Genomic DNA, 18129 nt, shown 5'->3' on the forward strand with positions numbered 1-18129 from the left:
AACTTAAATGTTTTGTACGTGAATAATAGTCAACTCAAGTCTTCTGTACTAATTAACAAGAATAATGACTGTATTTTTAAGCAGTGCATCACTGTTTCTGGAAATTTGCAAGGAAAAGTTCAAGAAGAGTGGCCAGGAGATCACAACGGAACAGGAAAAGCTTGCTTTTATTCGTCACGCGCACAATATGGGCTTCACTGAAGTGAGATGGAAGTGTGTGACCATACCTCTATGGCTTTACTCTTCATAGGTGTCACTCTGAACAGTTTTTCATGGGAATGACTTTATAGTTATGAAATAGTTGGATACCTCAAACCCTGGTCAAGTAAAACCACTACCACCAGATACAACTTAAGGTAATTGAGAGAATGATTTTTTGTCATTGAATTGGCCCTTTAAGTAATTCTGCAGTTTTTTATGACCAGTGCACCAGCATTTTGGAAGCTAGCCCCTTTTGTTGCATTGAAAACAATGCAGGTGGTGATTACCTGACCTCTTTCAGAGGTGTAATACCACAGACTGAATAATTACTTTGACAAGTGATATAATAAAACGCAACATGAAGAGGAATGACTGTAGCTTTAAAGAAAGACATAATAATACCTCTGCCTTTTGAATCCAACTGTACATCCACATTATCCAGTGAGGTCAGCTTGTCCCCCTCAGGGTTTGGGATGGCTATGGAGGTCACTGGCGGGATGACCTCTTGTTCTTTGTCAGGCTGCTCCACTGTGTATGTGTTGATGCCCGGGATCTTCCTGTAGGTCATGCAGAGGGGGAAAAACATTTTTTTTTTTTTTTTTTTTTAAAAAAGGCAAACTAATGAAAACCTGCCATCAGGTCTGTTTCACTAATGCTTTCACTAAGCATAATATGTCACACACTATTTTTAACTGTTAAAGGTGGGAGAGGATTGCTTGAAAGCTGGAAACTAGGGCATTTTGCATTCCACAGGGCATTGCTCTCTCACTTTCATATTGTTCACCTCCGTTTTCAATCAATTTTTCATCCCCTCAGATGCACCCCCAATTCTGCTTAGAACTAACATCTTGCATTTCTAATTTCAGAGTCTCCCCTTGTGATTTTGTGCCGCAGCTGGTGCAGTGACATTTGAGGCAGCTTTATAAACGAAAAGTTGATTTCTTAATGTAGTAATTAAGATCTTGAGAGTTAAAGTTAAGTGATGTTTTACTTTATAATGAGTAAAATTATACAAACTACAGAGGAACTAAACCATTCCCCTATGATTGGCATAGGATTACCTGCTGCAGAGGATGCTATTTACTGTATGTCCCTCACTGTATAATATATGTTGTCTCAGGACTTATCTCCTCAACCTTTCCTGCCATTCTGCAGAGTATGCCTCACCTTGGATGGCTGTGTTTAGCATTTCCGAAAGGTCAAACCTCACATTGTCAGTTAGATGAATATTGATAACTGCAGGACTCTGACACCCAATCAGCACTCTGGGAGAATTGATTAGACTGTCATTCTCTGTAATATTCTGCAGATTGAGACAGAGGGGAATTGTCTTATTCCTCAAGCTATTATTGTGTCGCGAGTGTCCATAACTCAGAGATATATGGAGTCTGAATACTTCTGGAAAGTTTAAGGAGTTCAGCAGTGAGGTGCTTGCTTGTAGATAATGGGTCCGACTCTGTAAAAATGCATGCACACACACACATACATACACACACAAAACAATAACTATTTATCTATATATCGTAGATATCTGCAATGATGAGTCTGAAAATCTGAGGATTGATCTCCACACATTCTTTCACAAAGTTCTCCTGTGCCTTGTACTGTATGCAGAGACAATATATTACATCCAGTATACTGTACCTTTTAAACGTATATATTACAAAGACAGCCAAGCCCATCAGTACGACTGACACGAGCATGATGACTGCAGTGCTGCTGTGGCCACTATCACCGCTGTCTACAAGAGGAGCTTTGAAGGAGAAAGAATGAAATGGAAATTGAGTACACATGCAGGCCAAATAAGGATAAATGCATATGTTTTATCTGACATCAATATAAATGATATAACAGTAGAGCATCTCTGCTGTCTTGTTATGCCGTCAAAATTACAAAAATCATGACAAAGAGCTTAATGTCCAATCAACACTTAATCGTTTTCTTCATAGTTTACTTTATCAAGAATAATCCACTCCCTATCATTACTGCTCTCCAGGGAGTTTAAATATACAAACAATACACCAATAGGACAATTAAATCGAGATTTCAGTTTACATTTGAAAGTCTGTAGATTAATTTGTGTTTACATGTAGACTTACTAGTCATCTTCACTTCAAACCTGGAGGGATTGCCAAAGTTTAGCCTCAAATAACAGAGAGACAACCACCTGAAATGCACCTCTCTCCCAAAAATGGATCAGACTACTATTTGTTCAGGCAGGTGTGTGGCAGAGGCAGCAGACTCACCTGGTGATAGTTGTGTGGCTAACACGTTCACCTGCACCCCAGGTTTGAGTGTGAACTGGATGAGGTCTTGGTTCAAAGCACTTAGCAGAATCTGAGAAAGCTATGAGGAGGAGTGACGGAGCAGAGAAGACTCAGTTAGCAGCGGCTGCACAGCAATATTCCACAGTCATCAATATTTCAACTGCAGTCATTCCATCCAACAGTCTGAATTATGAATCAGAATTTTTGCTTCCTTCTAAAGAGGAGCGAACGTTGATATGACATACAGAAAACCAAACCTGCTGCACCAAAACCCTGCAGGCTTTTAATGGCGCTGGAAACCCTATCAGATAAAAGGGCAGCCTGCTTATAGAGTGGCAGTGACATTTATAAAAAATAATAATCATCTTTTACGATTTCAATCGAAACAGGGAATTCTTCACGTGGTTATCTTTTTCAGCATACCTGATTTACCGATCCAAAAGTTCTGTGGGGCAAATCTATTCAAAATCAAAGTATGTTCTAATATCATAAAATTGCTGCTTTAATTTTCCCTTAATATGCCTCAAGTTCCCATGCTTTTCACACCTAAATGAAGCAATCATTTAACAGGAGACCAAAATGCCTTCCCAGAGCCCCTTTGAGTCCTTAGCCATGCCTCACTAATTCCATCTCGCTCTTTCTAAAATCTTTCCACTGGTTAAAATTAGACTGCTCTACACAGTATGAATAATTACTTTTTGTTCTAGTGGCATATCAGGGTCAGTAAATCTATTACACATTTTAATAAGCTGCTCCACACATACACTTACCAAATGCATGTATGTATGTGTGGGCGCACGATCACTCAATGCATCCACATTGCAAGTCATTCACTGGAGATGAGAGCGGTGAACTGAAGATTTATTACCCTATTGTCTGTGAGGTTCTGCCAGGTAATCAGACAGGCTTTAGATAAATACATCTCTTTAATTCCCAATCCAGGCCGCCTGCCCCAGTTTGTCTTCTTTCTCAATGCCAATTATATGATGCATCAATGTAATTAAATACCTATTAACTTAGTTCAAGACTTACTGAGAGCCAGCAAAATGTTTACTTGTGATACATCGATGTCCCATCCGTTATGATGAATAAATTAGCTTTTTTTTAGTTTAGCTGGTGCTTAAAAAAAAAATGTTTTATTGTTTTGTTTACATATTTAATAGCTTTCTATAACATGATAAGAGATTCATTTTGAAAAATGTATTTTCCCTTAAGAAAGCAATAACAACCATGAAGCAAGCTGGCATGAAATGATTATGGTTTTGTTGTGATTATCTAAAGGTTTATGCAAGTCTCTAAACTTCTAAAGAAAATGGCTGTGAGTCTACAACATGTACTGAGATGCTTTGTGAGTATTGTTTCATTGCTCTGATGGATGCCGTTTCAGTGTTTTTACATGGGAAGACATTGCCCTCTAGTGTTGACATTATGCATTACTTTTTAGGAGGGTTTGAAATACAAAGTGCATGAGTGGGAAGTGGGGACATTAAGTCATTTAGGACTTGAGCAATAAAGACAAACAATCTCATTTTTGAAAGCTTGAGTCTGTGTAATACAAAGAGTCCAATCACGTTTTTTAGTCTAGTGGCGAAGAATACAAACTAAAATGAACTATTTAAGTTTCTGTTTGGGGCAACCGCTAGCTCACCCAGTAGAGTCCTTGGCAGCAGCCGCGTGCAGGTTTGAATCCGACCTGCCTGGCCCTTTGCTGCATGTCGTCCCCCCTGTCTCTATCTCCCCTTTCCTATCTTCAAGCTATCCTATCAAATAAAAGCCCAACAAATTAATCTTTTAAAAAAAAGTTTGTGTTGCATCATTAAACAAAATGATTAAAGTCATAAAACCACAAATACAGTAAAATAGGAAGCAGTTCTTTGATTGAATGACACCCCAAGGAATCAAAGCTGTTTACTCCAAAACTAAATGAGGAGGATGTCTTATGGAGCTATTGTATATGAGATGAGATGGGTCCTATGTGTCTGCATGCTGATAACTGGAGCTATAGGAAACACATTCCTCTTGTTCTCTGTTTTTTTTTTATCTCAATAAACCACACCAGACTTCTTCGCATCTTTTACCCCAATTACTACAAAAAATTTACATTCTTCATCATTGCTGACCTTTTCCGAGAAATGATGTAGCATTTTCCCTACCCACCATGCAGCCAGTGGTGTCCAATCATTTTACCATGGTATGAAAATACATTTGCAGAGACTTTAAACTTGGCTGACTTCGGTAATCCATCACAATGAGCATCACGTCTGTATTTATTTTTGTCAAACTTAACCATATTGTTACATGGCAACAGAGTGTAGCCTTTCCACATCAAGTTGCACTTAAAACTGTGTTACCATGCAACAATAATGTAACTTTGACAAAAATAAATGCGGACATGATGTTCATTGTGATGTATTGCCTCACAGAAAGACAAGTTTAACGCACTGAAATTTATGAAACCAGTGGCTGCCTGGACGGTTGAAAAATTATTCAATATATGTAAAATGTAAAACACTTCATAAAATATATGGAGAACAATGAGTGATAATGCAAAGTATTTTGACTTTTAGCCTCTTGTATAAGAGATTTTATATCTCAAACAAAAAAAGTAAAGGAAAAGAGTAGAGCTACAGGGAGACATCTGTGCAAATATAAGTATCTGATTACAGCACACATACCTCTGTTCTTCAGATATCCTCAGGTCAGAGACTTCTTTAGTAAAGAAATTAACAAGCTGAGGGTAGTGGATCTTATTTTGGTTAACATATTCATTGATGTATATTAAAGACACCTAACAGTAAGACTATAGTGGAACACTAAACTCCAAAAACTCCTTTACTGTTCATGTGGAACGGAAATTGGAAAAAGAATTGGAGATAATTTAGGATGATTGCAGTAATATATGGGCAAGCCAGACAATGACTGATGAATTGAAATCAGCTTTTTTATATTGGCAAGAAATTGCAAACAATTTATATAACAATGAATAGAGCTTAATGGCTTTTTTGTTACACTGTACCAGGGCACAACCCTGGATAAACTCATGGCACAGATACTATCGGTGAAATAAATTGTAAGGAGAAATTGACCTTTATCTTAAGCCTACAATGTGAAAAATATGTAAAATACTGGAGAAAAAAAAATATACAGTGCCTATAAAATGTAACCTATACTGTATATGTCACTAAAAGGCAGTGCTTCTGTAGAAGTATTGTGATGCCCATGTCACGCTTTTAATTATCACAGAAAACCACATTGTAGTGAGCATCTGCCAGGGGCCGTTAAAATGATTTGATGAGACAGTACCTGATCCAGGTGTGCCCATTTTTCATCCATGGCTCCGTGTCTTGGCCTCTTCTCGGGCACAATGAAAATCTCTGCTGTTGTTGGTAAACCTGGAAGCACTGTGACCAAGAGCTGATCCCGGTTGATTCCTGTGACCTTTAATAACAACAACAAAACCTCATTATAAACTTTTTTTTTAATTGACAGTGTTTGAAGTGATACTCCATGCTTTGGCCCTGTATTACTGTCAAGATATATTGCACGGATCAACTGAAACATGCAAGTTCACTTTGACTGTCTTTGGTAAAGGCCAGGGCTTTTAGTGCATTTATGCCATAACCAGAGGTCTCTTGTCAGTTTCCTGGTGTAAACCATGGTAATATCTGACAAGACAGAAGGTCAAAGTGAATGTTTCATACTGAGGGCTAACTGTAGGATATATATAGAGTTCAGTATCCAGGTCTTTTACATAACCTGCTGCTTTTTTGACATCTGAGAGGTGAAACCAGATGCATTTAACCACAGTTGGGCTCTCTTTAATTGAGGTTTTGGTGTTCTCTCCAGGAAATGGCATTCAGTTCTTTAGAGAGCACATGGAAACTGTCACAGTAATGCTTTTACTGCCCTTTAGTGTTTTGACAAGTTCAGTTGAAAGCTGGTGATAATGATTTCAGGTGATGCGCCATGTCAGCGTGCAGAGGTTAACAACTAATTACACAGCAAGTGAGGTTAAAGACACTGCAAGTAGTGGAGTGCGACGCTTGACACAAGACCACATGCATACATTACAAACACAGCATAACCAAGAATGGAAATGTCAATGGCTCACTAGACAGAGACTTGAGTTTTTTTCTCCAGACTAGCGCAAAGCTGCTAATTGCCAGAATCTGAATTAGTTCAGTTTATTCTTGATTGTGTTACGACCTTTATAATAAAAGCTAGCAGCTCAGGAACTGACCTGAACCATGGAGCTCTTCACCACTCTGCCAATGTCCTCTCTCCACTCAGACACCCCGGGGTTCAGCTCGTCCAAAGTAGAAGAAAAGGCCAAAACGTGTGACCGGAAATAATCTGAAATGCAGGCACAGATCAAATTCAGATCTAATGTACGTCTTCTGTCTAACTAATGATACAGTATAGATTACCTCTTTAGAAGCCACCTCAGATACTTTGAATAACAGAGTACTGTACAGAGTCAATTCTCTATTGACAGTCTATGGTATTTCCATCAGAAAATATGGAGGCTAGAATTAAATGGCTTAAATGTGATTGCCAAATTGTAAATTGAGGAAGATGAAGAAGCATAGGAGCACAACCGAACATATGTCTGTCTCAAAGTTCATACATGTTGATGTGAATTATTCTTTAAGATATTGCATATTATATCCCAGAAAAGGTGCATAAAATGAATGGTGAAATGTTGGAGTTCCCATGATGAAATATATCCTCCTACTTTTGGCAGCTAGGAAATGCATTGTTATTCCCTGAATATCTAATATTTATCCAACTCCTTCATCAAGATCAAAGAGAAGCCTCAGGAATTTTACATAATTTGGCATTTTAAAATTAATTTTGAAAACATTTTGAAAATATAATGGTCCATGTTATATGTGCTTGTGTTTGGATGGTTCAATCTAGATGTCATTTCTTAATAAGATCAATGATGGGTTGGTCTTGGGGATGTACTATATGTTGTGGGATATGTCTTTAATAAAGACACAAAGAAAGTCAAATAATGTTTACAGTTAAAAAGAAGAAAACTCTAAATGTAATTTAATGCATACATGTTGTCTACATCTACATTAAACTGTGTGATTTCACAAGCTACAGTCAAAATATGAAGGAATAAAGAATAAACAAATCTTTTTAAAAAAGGCCTCAATATTGACCTTGAAGGTTTATTCCTAACCATGGAAACAGCAGCTTAACAAAATAATTCCTATCCACTTAGTTGAGTTTTCAGCCAAATCTCATGGCCTACATCAGTGACTTGGAGTTTGCTCCATATACAACAATGTGATAAAAACTAAACCATCACCATGACAACTAAGCAAACTCCATCCACTAATGAAGGCGACATAAGCTCTGGAAAAACCAAGTAAGGAGACATTGTGATAAAAAAAAAATTGTGGAAAGGCTTTGAAAATTTAAAAACCTTTAAATTTGAAGACACAAAACTGACTCCATAGTTTTCCATTCATAATTATATTAAGAGGCTGTCTATGTGTATTGAGTTTACCATAAACAGCCACAGTCATCTGATCCTGATGGACAGTATTGCCAACTGAAGCCTGAACAGTGACAGTGTGCCGTCCCTCCTTGGAGAAAGTGAAGGATATCGCTCCGTCCAGAGTCACAACAGGCTGAAAGGCAAACAGAAATAAAACAACATAACTACACAATAAACAAGGAAACATCAGATAATAAAGCTATACAATCTCCAAGGGGAATGTAAGGCAGTTTGCAGTACATCCACATTTATACCACAGTGTGCATAAATATGGATGTATCTGATGTCTTTCATGTAGTCATGTTGTGGTGTATAATGTATTTATGTATATATAAATGTATGCAAGGCTTTTTATAGACTGTGGCAACAAATTGCCTTGGAAAAGGATAATTAAGAATCTAAAAGGTGCATACCTGAAACCAGTTCTGTCAACATTTGTGCGTACATGAGGGATATCTAAGGTTAAGTAGTTACTGGATTTAAATGAGAGAAGAGATGTGAGGTATTTTGGAAGCAGGGCTTTATAAATGAATAACATGAGATGGCTATTTGTGACTTGTGAATCTATCACGCCATTCAGTAAACAGGCTGCATGGTAGGAATGAGATAAGAATGAGAAAGTAAGGCTTACCTCCGTTTTGTTATTAAACCACCAGTAATAGGTGACTGTTCCCACATTGCTGGGACGTAACACTGTCGTGAGGTTTACTGCTTTGTTCTTGACGACTACCGAAGGAGCCGAGAGCTGGACGTGTTCAAGCTGACCTTTAAAGAGAAAACATGAACGCTTTAAATTAACACCTTTTGTTACAATATGGCTAAATACTGCTTCCATGAAGCCATATTTTCAGCAATGACTGCCCGGAACATTCTGAGCATATACCGGTAGATGAGACAGTGGAGAAATGGATTGCACTGTGGGAGTTTGACTGTGTGTCTGTGGATGTTTTGATGCTTTTTTGCCGCCATGAAAATGTCACCATTGGAATCCATTATAATGAGCTGAATTCAAACTGACCGCATCTGCTCTTCTCTTTCAACGAGAAGACATCAAACAGCCATCTGTTAAGCCTACATGGGGTTAGTGACAGTCAAAACTTAAAATGGAGATTTTGGATGTAGTCTTGCTTTAATAAGCCTATTTGAAGTTACAGAAGAGTTGTTTGCCCATGTGTTTGAATTATTTTTTGATTTGTTAAGGCCAACAAATTGAAGTGTTTTGACTTATTGAAGGCTGCTGGATCTTATATTGGATAAAGGATCAATACCTTAGCTAATAGTGTAGTCACTTTATGATATTAAGTTCAACTCGTCATGAATGCAAGTGATGAAAGGAAGTAAAGGGGTGTTACACAATTGATTAAAATAAGGGTGAGGCTATTTGTACCCTGGTACAATTAGAAATGAATGCTATTCGTACCCCGCCGGTGCACACAGCATTGTGTTCTATTAATACCCCGTCTGGTACAAATATCAATGTATGCTATTTGCACCCCTGTGCATTTACAGTACCTTGGCATATATTTACACACAGTTATCCATATTACTCATGTATTACACCTTTTTGGAATATTCTAGTTATATATATATATATATATATATATATATATATATATATATGTAGGAGAAGATTGATGAATATTCATTAGGGAACTCATCACTGATTGGCTCGCCCTGACATTCTTACCCTAACCAACCCAACCAGAACAGGCAATGAGTACTAGCCATTCAGGGATGAGTCCCCAATGAATATTCATGAGTCTTCCCCTACCATCCTGCAAAAAAAATGTCGCGTTCGCAGGCCCTGACTTGCGCAATGGCATGCAAATTATCCAATCCAAAATGAAAAAAACAAGATCGCCTTACCGGGGAAGGAACTCGAACTCCAGACTCCCAGACTAAAGCTCAGTGTTCTAACACTGATAATAATGCAGACAAAGGGCCTGTTTTCACGTTTAAAAGAATTGGATGACTAATCATACAATTGTTTATGTTTTAGCAACCACTTTTAAATGACCAAGGTATTTGACTCACAGGAGACGTGGAGGTAGAGTATCACCCTGTCAAAGCCCAGAGTGTTGGTAGCTGTAGCAGAAACCTGGTAGATGCCAACTTTACTGTAGATATGCTTGACCCCGTCATCGATGGAGCTTATGTTAACATACGATATTGATGTCCCGTCGCCAAAATCTACTGTTATACTTGTCATGGAGCCGAGACCCTTCGAAAAGAAAACAAAATACTCACATCACTCACACTGTAGCCTCAGTTGTTTTGTCAGTGTCCTCGCTGACACATAACAGAGTGCATTTTCCATAATATCTACAAGAAGGAGGTCAAGTGGTAAATCATGTCACCGCATATGTATTTGATACGCTGGTGCTCCAGCCTCTGTGCTACGTCCCTGACAGCATCTCAATATACAGATAAAACACTAAAGAAAAAGCATGCAGCCTACAAGTATCACCCTGTAATACACACACTACTGTTGTTTTGATAAAGTGAAGCCAGCACCTCTTCCAGAAAGACCAAGAAAGTGACATTCCTCTCCAGTGTTGCTACCAGTGTTCCCTCACTGGTGAAGAGCTGGAGGCCCCTTGGGGCCTGACTGGGACATTTTTGTCGTCTGGGGCTGTACTTCAACAGCATTACCTCAGTGCAGTTGTTAGACAAAGCCCGGCGATATCTGGAATTCATTAAAGACCCCCAAAAGACACAAATGAGCACCACATGAGTTTAAAAGCAGACATATAACTGATGCACACACAGGGAGACATTCATAAGAGATGTACAACAACCTTTTTGGTCTACTATACCCCAACAGCTTTATAAGATGAGCTCAATAACCTTTTTATCAACACCAGCCTTCAGTTACAAATGTGTCCATGTTATTAACACTATTAATTATATAAAAATGAATATTTTTAAAATAGCTATCCAGAAAACTGTTGATGTTTCAACTGTTTCTCAGGTGCAGTCAGTTTATTGTGGCTTGTAGTTCATTGGTTATTTTGACAATACATTTGCTAAAGATCAGCCTCAAATCAATTTGTAATTCTGCTTTTTGTGACGATTTGTGTTCTGACTTTCTTCCAATCTTCCTCCTTCCATCTGTTTTGAAGGTTAGGAGCCTTTTAGTATGCAAGCAACCATTCTCACACAGAATAGCAGGTGTTTTTCAAGAAAGTTGAGCTTGAATGTAACCAACGACATCTTTACTGCCACTACTCCCTTTGTTCGTGTCAATACAACGGATTCAGGTGTACCCTGTGGTGTTGAGGAAGCTGTCCCCCGTGATGCAGTCTCGAGATGTTGCTGAAGGAACGAACCAGAAAGCCTGAGTGCAGCTACCGTCAATCTGCCTCTCAAACCCGTAGTCGCTGTTTTAGTTGGAGCAACATGTACAGAAAGAGATACACTGAGGAGTTACTGAGATTAGTTTTCATTCACATATCAGATATAATTACTCAACTCAAACAGAATCATACACAATATGTACATGTCTACTGTGACTGGAGGTGTTCTTGGCTCAAGAAATCTTTTCACAGCACAGCAGCTCAGAGTATTTGAGATTTGATGTTTTGTGTAACAAACCTCGGAAGAAAAAGCATTGTGCATGTTTTCACAAACTATAATTATACCTCGAGAAAGTCAGAGGGATCTGTCAGATTTTTTTCGTCGTGATCAGTGAAAGAGTCTCAGGAGAGCTGGAAAGTTTAATAAGCCTTTTAGTAATGAAGAGGTGTTAAGCTTTTTTAATTGAAAAAGTGTGAGACGGCGTCAAGTCATACAGAAGTATAAGAAGTTCTGAATTGAAGACACTTGTTAGACATACTAAGTATATAATATTATAATTGGTTCAGGAGTGAGGCATTAGTTTTATTCATTATTCAAATCTATTCAAGTGCAATTTATATGAGTAAAACATATTTAGAAATGCACTGCTATTATATATTTGACTGTTGGGGATGAGCATCAATATCTTCAGACATCTTCTGTCAGTTAAATTGTTACGTGATGAAAAATGATCATTCCTGTTTTGTAAAACTTACATCCTAAGTCGATAGAACGACAACACAATAACAGATCACAATATACAACTATTCAAACACTCCTCTTATTGTGCCTTAGGTTTGCTTCACATACTCTGCCTCTGGAGATTGACAAAGTGTTGTGCATTGGATTTAATGAAGTAAAAAGAGAACTTACCACTCAAAATCTGCCTCTGTGCACGGGCAAGAGTCTGACATCTGGGAAATATACTGATTTCTGGCCTTGACACATAGAATGTTTGCTTTCAGTTTTTGGAAGATTCTCTTCATTCCCATGATGCACACTTCGCCCTGTGATGATTAATGCATCAAAAACATTTCTGAGATTCTCTTTCCTTTTTTTCATCTTGCTTTTATTGTGTGACTGAATCAAAGAGATTCACTTGGGTTTAATCAGCAAGAAGCAGCAAGATCTTACCTCATTGTGTAACTGCCATGTCATGTAATCTTCAGATGTGCATTGTTGTTGGAAAATGGACCGGAAGTCAATTTTGACAAGTTGCCACTCAGATCGATGACTAAAATGGCCAAATATTCTGCACAAACAAGCCAGAAATACAAGGTCAAAAACATTGGGTATATATATATATATATATATATATATATATATATATATATATATATATATATATGGGGCTGATTTAAAAAAAAAAAAAAAAAAAGTCACTCCACTTTGGGCAATTTAAATGCACTTTTTAATCCATATTCCTCTGTGGGTTAAAGAACCTCCTCTACATCTTGGGCTTATGAAACCCTTTTAAAACCAGATTAAATAAATAATTACCCAGTGCAATAATTAACAAACTAGAAACACATGAGCGCTTTATGGTTCCTTCATATCTTACGTCATTATGAGGGTGTCCTCTCCAGGCTCCCCCAGCACCCCGTCAACATAGAGTGGAGAGGAGGTGAAGCTATATTTGTCCCAGTTTCTGCCCTCATCAAAACTCAGCCTGAGGGAGAGAACAATGGTTTGATCAAAGACAGACCAGCCACAAATAGAGTTGAATTCAGTAAGAAAATCCTCAGCAGAAAAGCAGTCTGACTCCTTGTTTTGAAGATTGAGTACGTCTCTAAAAAGATGCGGTACACCCTTGGAGAGCCTTACCAAATGTGTCTAATTGGCAGAGGTGTGTGTCGGATGGCCACCAGAGACCCTCCTTGATTCAGGAAAAACACGCTGTACTCTTCCTGAAAAACCTGCAGACACGACCAGCTTCCATTTATCACACCAGAGAATCAATCAAGTCGACATAAAGTGTGCACCGATGACAACATTAGGAACATGCATACTACACCTACAAAGTAAACAAGTAGAAACCACAAGTGTTCTTTACACAAGAGTCTTAGTTGTGTGAATAAACAACAGCGTCAAGCAAGCGTTGCTCTCTTTGTTGATTTTTGTTGTCTTAAGCCGATGGCAAAAAAAAATCTGTACCTTCCTTTAGGTTTATTTGTTTTACAGATCAGAGATGCACATGTCTTCACAATGCTGGGTGTCAAACCTCAATTCTTTGTTTCTTTGCGATCATGGCTGTATCACCAAGAACTGAAAAGCGTGATCTGAAAGTTGGTACTAAAAGCTCAGCCAGAGACCAGATAATGCCTGACTAAAGTCATGTTTGTTTCATTTTGTTCTGTAATATATTGAGGGAAAGACAACAATTATCACAGAAGCTTTTAAGAAGTTCAACAAAGTGATTTATACAAAAAGTATTGGTATAGAAACACAGGTATTGGAACCAATCTTACAGTTATCACTGTACTCAACTATATACTGTACCTCTCTCCAGCTGTTTCCAGCATCAGATGTGATGAAAATACTGACATTATTACTGGTCAGCTCAGGTCCAACTACACCTGAACACAAAAGGTAGAACAGCACTATTTTCAGTATTTATTCTGGCTAGACACACAAAATGTTTTTGTTATTCTTTCCACTAAAGTAACATGGAACACATGTGCAGGAAAGATTGATTTCAATTTATTTTGAAAACCGTTGTCGGCTGAGAAAGACAGATTTGAATGAGAGTGCTGAGGGATACATTCGGGGACCATCATTAAGGCTGAGAGCAAATCAAATAATCTCCTCACCTGATGCTATTATAATTCCTGGAGCTGAATCTTTGCTGACAATGTTTCCCGAGGTGTAAGGATTCTCTGACACATGAAGGTGTAGATGCAACGAACAGTCAGGCTGCAAAACAAACACGAGGAGATTAGTTGGCTGAAGTCAAAACGTGTAATTCAAAGGTTTGATAATGACCTGGATCACATACAATAAGCTTCATAATAACTAGCCTGAATTGAGTGAGAATCTATAATTATTTGAAATAAATTAATAATTGTCTTGTTAACTAAGAAAAAAGTAAATGTTAAACTCAGAGAGATCTGGTAAAATAAATTTGAGCAATTAAAGAAGAAAAGTTTTCCCAACAAGAAACATTACATAGATAACATCATCCACCATCAAGTCTCCATAGAATAAAACTGAGTAAGGGTATTTTATGCTGGAAGCTCAATATGGAAGTATCCCTTTGACTCTTATACATGTTTACTTAACAACTGAATATATCAAAATGTGTATTTTCAGTTATTATGGTTAGTATTATTACAGCTAAGACATCATCTTATGTGTATGCACAGTACATTAAAATGCAGTCTGGATGATGGGACATGTTCATGGGACTTTTATTGGACTCATAAAAATCGACAAAGTGGCTTTTTAGATTTTATTTATGGCTAAGAATGCCCTCTGTGTAGAATTGCAGGATTGTATTAATTTTCATTTTAACTTTCCTTTAAAATGAATAAAAATTAACAACTATTTCTTCATCTAACTATCAGTCTTGATGATTAATGAATGGTGACATAACTCTTACTGACTTCATTTAATAAAAGAATCTAATAAATAATGTTTAAAGAAGTGATACTGTACTGCACATCAGTGCACTAAAATGATATGTCATATCATATCATATGTTATACATAGAGCATTTTACAATTTATGATAAAATCCTCACTAAACTATTAAAAGACTATGACTACTACGACTAGCAATATTTATGATTACAATAGAACATTGTTAATATGACTTTTAGATTCATAATTAATAAAGGATAGTTATGTTGAGATTGGTGTTACCTTTAAAGTGATATATAGATATTAATTGAGTATGTCAAATTATTTGAAAGGTTTCTTCAGTTACTGACATATTTCTGAGCCATCTTGATGTGATTTGCATTTAATTGCACTCTTTGACAACAGCTTTGCATGATCTAGTGTTTTTTTTTTTGAAAAGATAATGGAAATCCAAATAAATAAATCTATCTCTTGTCAGTGGCCCACTTACTGGTTCACAATAGACCTTGTTTCCCTGGAGATCGGTTGTTGGAGCCTGAAGAAGACGCCAGTCTCTCCCCTTGTTGTATGTGATATAAGTTTTCACTTGGTTCTCAACAACTTTATTTGACAGGAACACCCCTTTAATCCCAGCAACCTGCGAACATGGGAGACAGAGAGGGGTTGGGGGAAAAATTGCAAAAAAGGGAGGAAAAGAAACATATATTATTCAGACTTAAGTAAAGCTGAAGGCCTAGTTCGGAGAGAATACGATGTCAGAAAGTGATAGTTTTACTGACAGGAAGCACTATTTTGGACCATCTGTAGGACTCTGCGGAATCAAAACAACATATGGTGCAGCCTTGAGATATTTCTTCTTTGTATTTATGTGCACAGAGATACTGACTCTCACGTTCAGCTCTCACTTGTGTTTACATTTCTCTTCCATTTAAAGAGCACAGATCTTTGTCAAAGGAATAAATCATTTCATATATTCTACTGGACAATGCAGCTAAATATTTCTGGGCATAAAATGTGTGTGGAGGTCAGTGAGCAGTAAGAGTAACCAATGCTGATGGCTATGTTAGGTGTGTGTTTGTAACAATGTGATGCTTTTACTGCTGGCTGCTGATGAGGATAATCTAAAGTGATGCATACATGTGCAGTCACTGTGAACATCATAACACATTTGTCAACACAGATATAACATGTTCAGGGCACAAGTTAAAGCAGATATTGTCCCTGCATTGTGACTATGCACTTTAAGTGACACTAGTGATTCCTAAACTTGCGTATACATGGTACATTACCCGAAGACCTGCAAAATGTTTTTCTTTGTGCAACAACAATGTCACATGAAAAAGATAATAAAAGCAGGCAGAAAGTGCATATGAGCGAGACACTCAGATGCAGCAGGATGAAATGTACCAACATCTGTTCCATTATGGTGAGGACATACAAGACATCTGAGCGCAAGGTACAATTAAGCATGGCAGAAAATCAAAATGAACTCTAAGCAAAGTTTTAGGCTGTCTGTTGGTACTTTACTTGTCAGAATCTCTTGTTATTGTTCAAGCTTCCAAACCAGGAATTTAAATTTGTATGGTGCTCTTAGATAGTCTTCAGTTTCTTCTCGAAGTTAGGTGGACTTCAAATTGCATGTCAATGTGAGTGGATTGATGAATAAAGCTAAGAGGTATTTTACAGTGTACAACTAAGCATTATGACATCACCCTCGGCTCTAGAAAATTACAATGGGCAACTTCTACTAGTTCTGACATTTATAAACCTAACGATTAATCAATCAAAAAAACTGTTTGAATAAAAACAATCGTTACTTGCAGCCCTACTCTTGTCTGGCCAATAGTTTAAAACCTGAAATAATATAGTCAGAAAATCAATTTGCAATAATACAAAACAGATAAAATAGCAAATCCTCAACTTTGAGCAGCAAATCTGAGAACCTGGAGCGACCAAACGTTTAGCTTTTTGTTTGATAAGCGATTTAAATGATTACTTGATTATCAAAATGGTTGCTCATTGATTTTCTGTCAGTCGATAAACTTCATTACAGTGCTAATTAAATGTAATTAATTTAGAGTAATCCAAGTATGGACAGCATTAGGACATACAGAATATCAGTGTAGAATTACATAAAGAGTTGAATTGCATATCAGAATGATTTTGCATGTATAATTGCACTAATTATTATGAAGCATGTCAACTCATTGGTTTGACAGTTAAAGGTCCTATGACATGCTGCTTTTTGGATGCTTTTATATAGGCCTCAGTGGTCCCCTAATACTGTATCTGAAGTCTCTTTCCCGAAATTCAGCCTTGGTGCAGAATTACAGCCCCTAGAGCCAGTCCCACAATGAGCTTTCCTTAGGATGTGCCATTTCTGTGTCTGTAGCTTTAAATGCTATTGAGGAGGAGAGAGGCGGGGCAAGGTGGAGGGTGGCGGTGTGGTCTTGATCAACTGCCATGCTTCGCTTGTTTGCAAGCTATGATGTCTCTCTCTTTCTCATGGGTGGGCCAAATTCTCTGGGCGGGCAAAGCAGAGAAAGGGGAGGTAACCTTCCCCCTTATGATGTCATAATGGGGAGATTCCAGATTGGCCCATCTGAGCTTTCATTTTCTCAAAGGCAGAGCAGGATACCCAGGGCTCGGTTAACACCTATCACCATTTCTAGCCACTGGGGGACCATAGGCAGGCTAAGGGAACTCACATTAATGTTAAAAACCTCATAAAGTGAAATTTTCATGCCATGGGACCTTTAACAGTCACGAACACGACACATTGACCTATAAACTGCAAAAGTTTTATGAGTTGGTCCAGCATGCCTGAATAACATGAAAACATGTGAAACAATGACTTATGACTACCTCATAGAGGTCTATCATGATGTTGCCCTCCGGTCCTCCACTGCTCACAACGTTTTCCAGCATCAGGGTGAAGAACAGCCCTCTGGACTCAGACATGTACAGGTTGTAGGAGTCATTCTGATGCCAGTCCTGAATCGCTGCCACCACCTGGTTGTCATCTGTGCTGATTATCTGCAAGTCCTAAATATGTGAAATTCATGAGTACTGTAGATGCCATCAAGGTTTTAAGAATGTATTCAAAGTAGTTTTCTCAACAAAAACAGTGTGAATCTGCATATTATTGTGCGCATATTGGCCACAGAGCTGGAGCAGCAAGCTAGCAGTTTGTCACTTCTTGACATCATTCAGTCAGGATCAGCAGAGATTAGAC

At 37.8% G+C, this 18129-nt stretch overlaps 1 protein-coding gene across 1 annotated transcript in view; it reads right to left on the reverse strand.

Moving 5' to 3' along the window:
* Positions 1–18129, reverse strand: part of LOC116055334 (VPS10 domain-containing receptor SorCS1-like) — a 52928-nt gene that overhangs the window by 3182 nt on the left and 31617 nt on the right. The window contains exons 9-26 of the mRNA XM_031307273.2: positions 17760–17939; positions 15385–15531; positions 14127–14229; positions 13816–13892; positions 13141–13232; positions 12878–12985; positions 12451–12568; positions 12190–12323; positions 11247–11360; positions 10495–10666; positions 10015–10201; positions 8612–8745; positions 7990–8113; positions 6709–6821; positions 5772–5906; positions 2448–2547; positions 1846–1954; positions 604–758 (exon numbers count right to left, since the gene is read on the reverse strand). Of these exons, the coding sequence (XP_031163133.1) occupies positions 604–758; positions 1846–1954; positions 2448–2547; positions 5772–5906; positions 6709–6821; positions 7990–8113; positions 8612–8745; positions 10015–10201; positions 10495–10666; positions 11247–11360; positions 12190–12323; positions 12451–12568; positions 12878–12985; positions 13141–13232; positions 13816–13892; positions 14127–14229; positions 15385–15531; positions 17760–17939 (2302 nt within the window). The remainder of the gene's footprint in view (positions 1–603; positions 759–1845; positions 1955–2447; positions 2548–5771; positions 5907–6708; positions 6822–7989; positions 8114–8611; positions 8746–10014; positions 10202–10494; positions 10667–11246; positions 11361–12189; positions 12324–12450; positions 12569–12877; positions 12986–13140; positions 13233–13815; positions 13893–14126; positions 14230–15384; positions 15532–17759; positions 17940–18129) is intronic.

The sequence above is a fragment of the Sander lucioperca genome, chromosome 15, assembly GCF_008315115.2.
Source record: "Sander lucioperca isolate FBNREF2018 chromosome 15, SLUC_FBN_1.2, whole genome shotgun sequence".
Lineage (NCBI taxonomy): Eukaryota > Metazoa > Chordata > Actinopteri > Perciformes > Percidae > Sander > Sander lucioperca.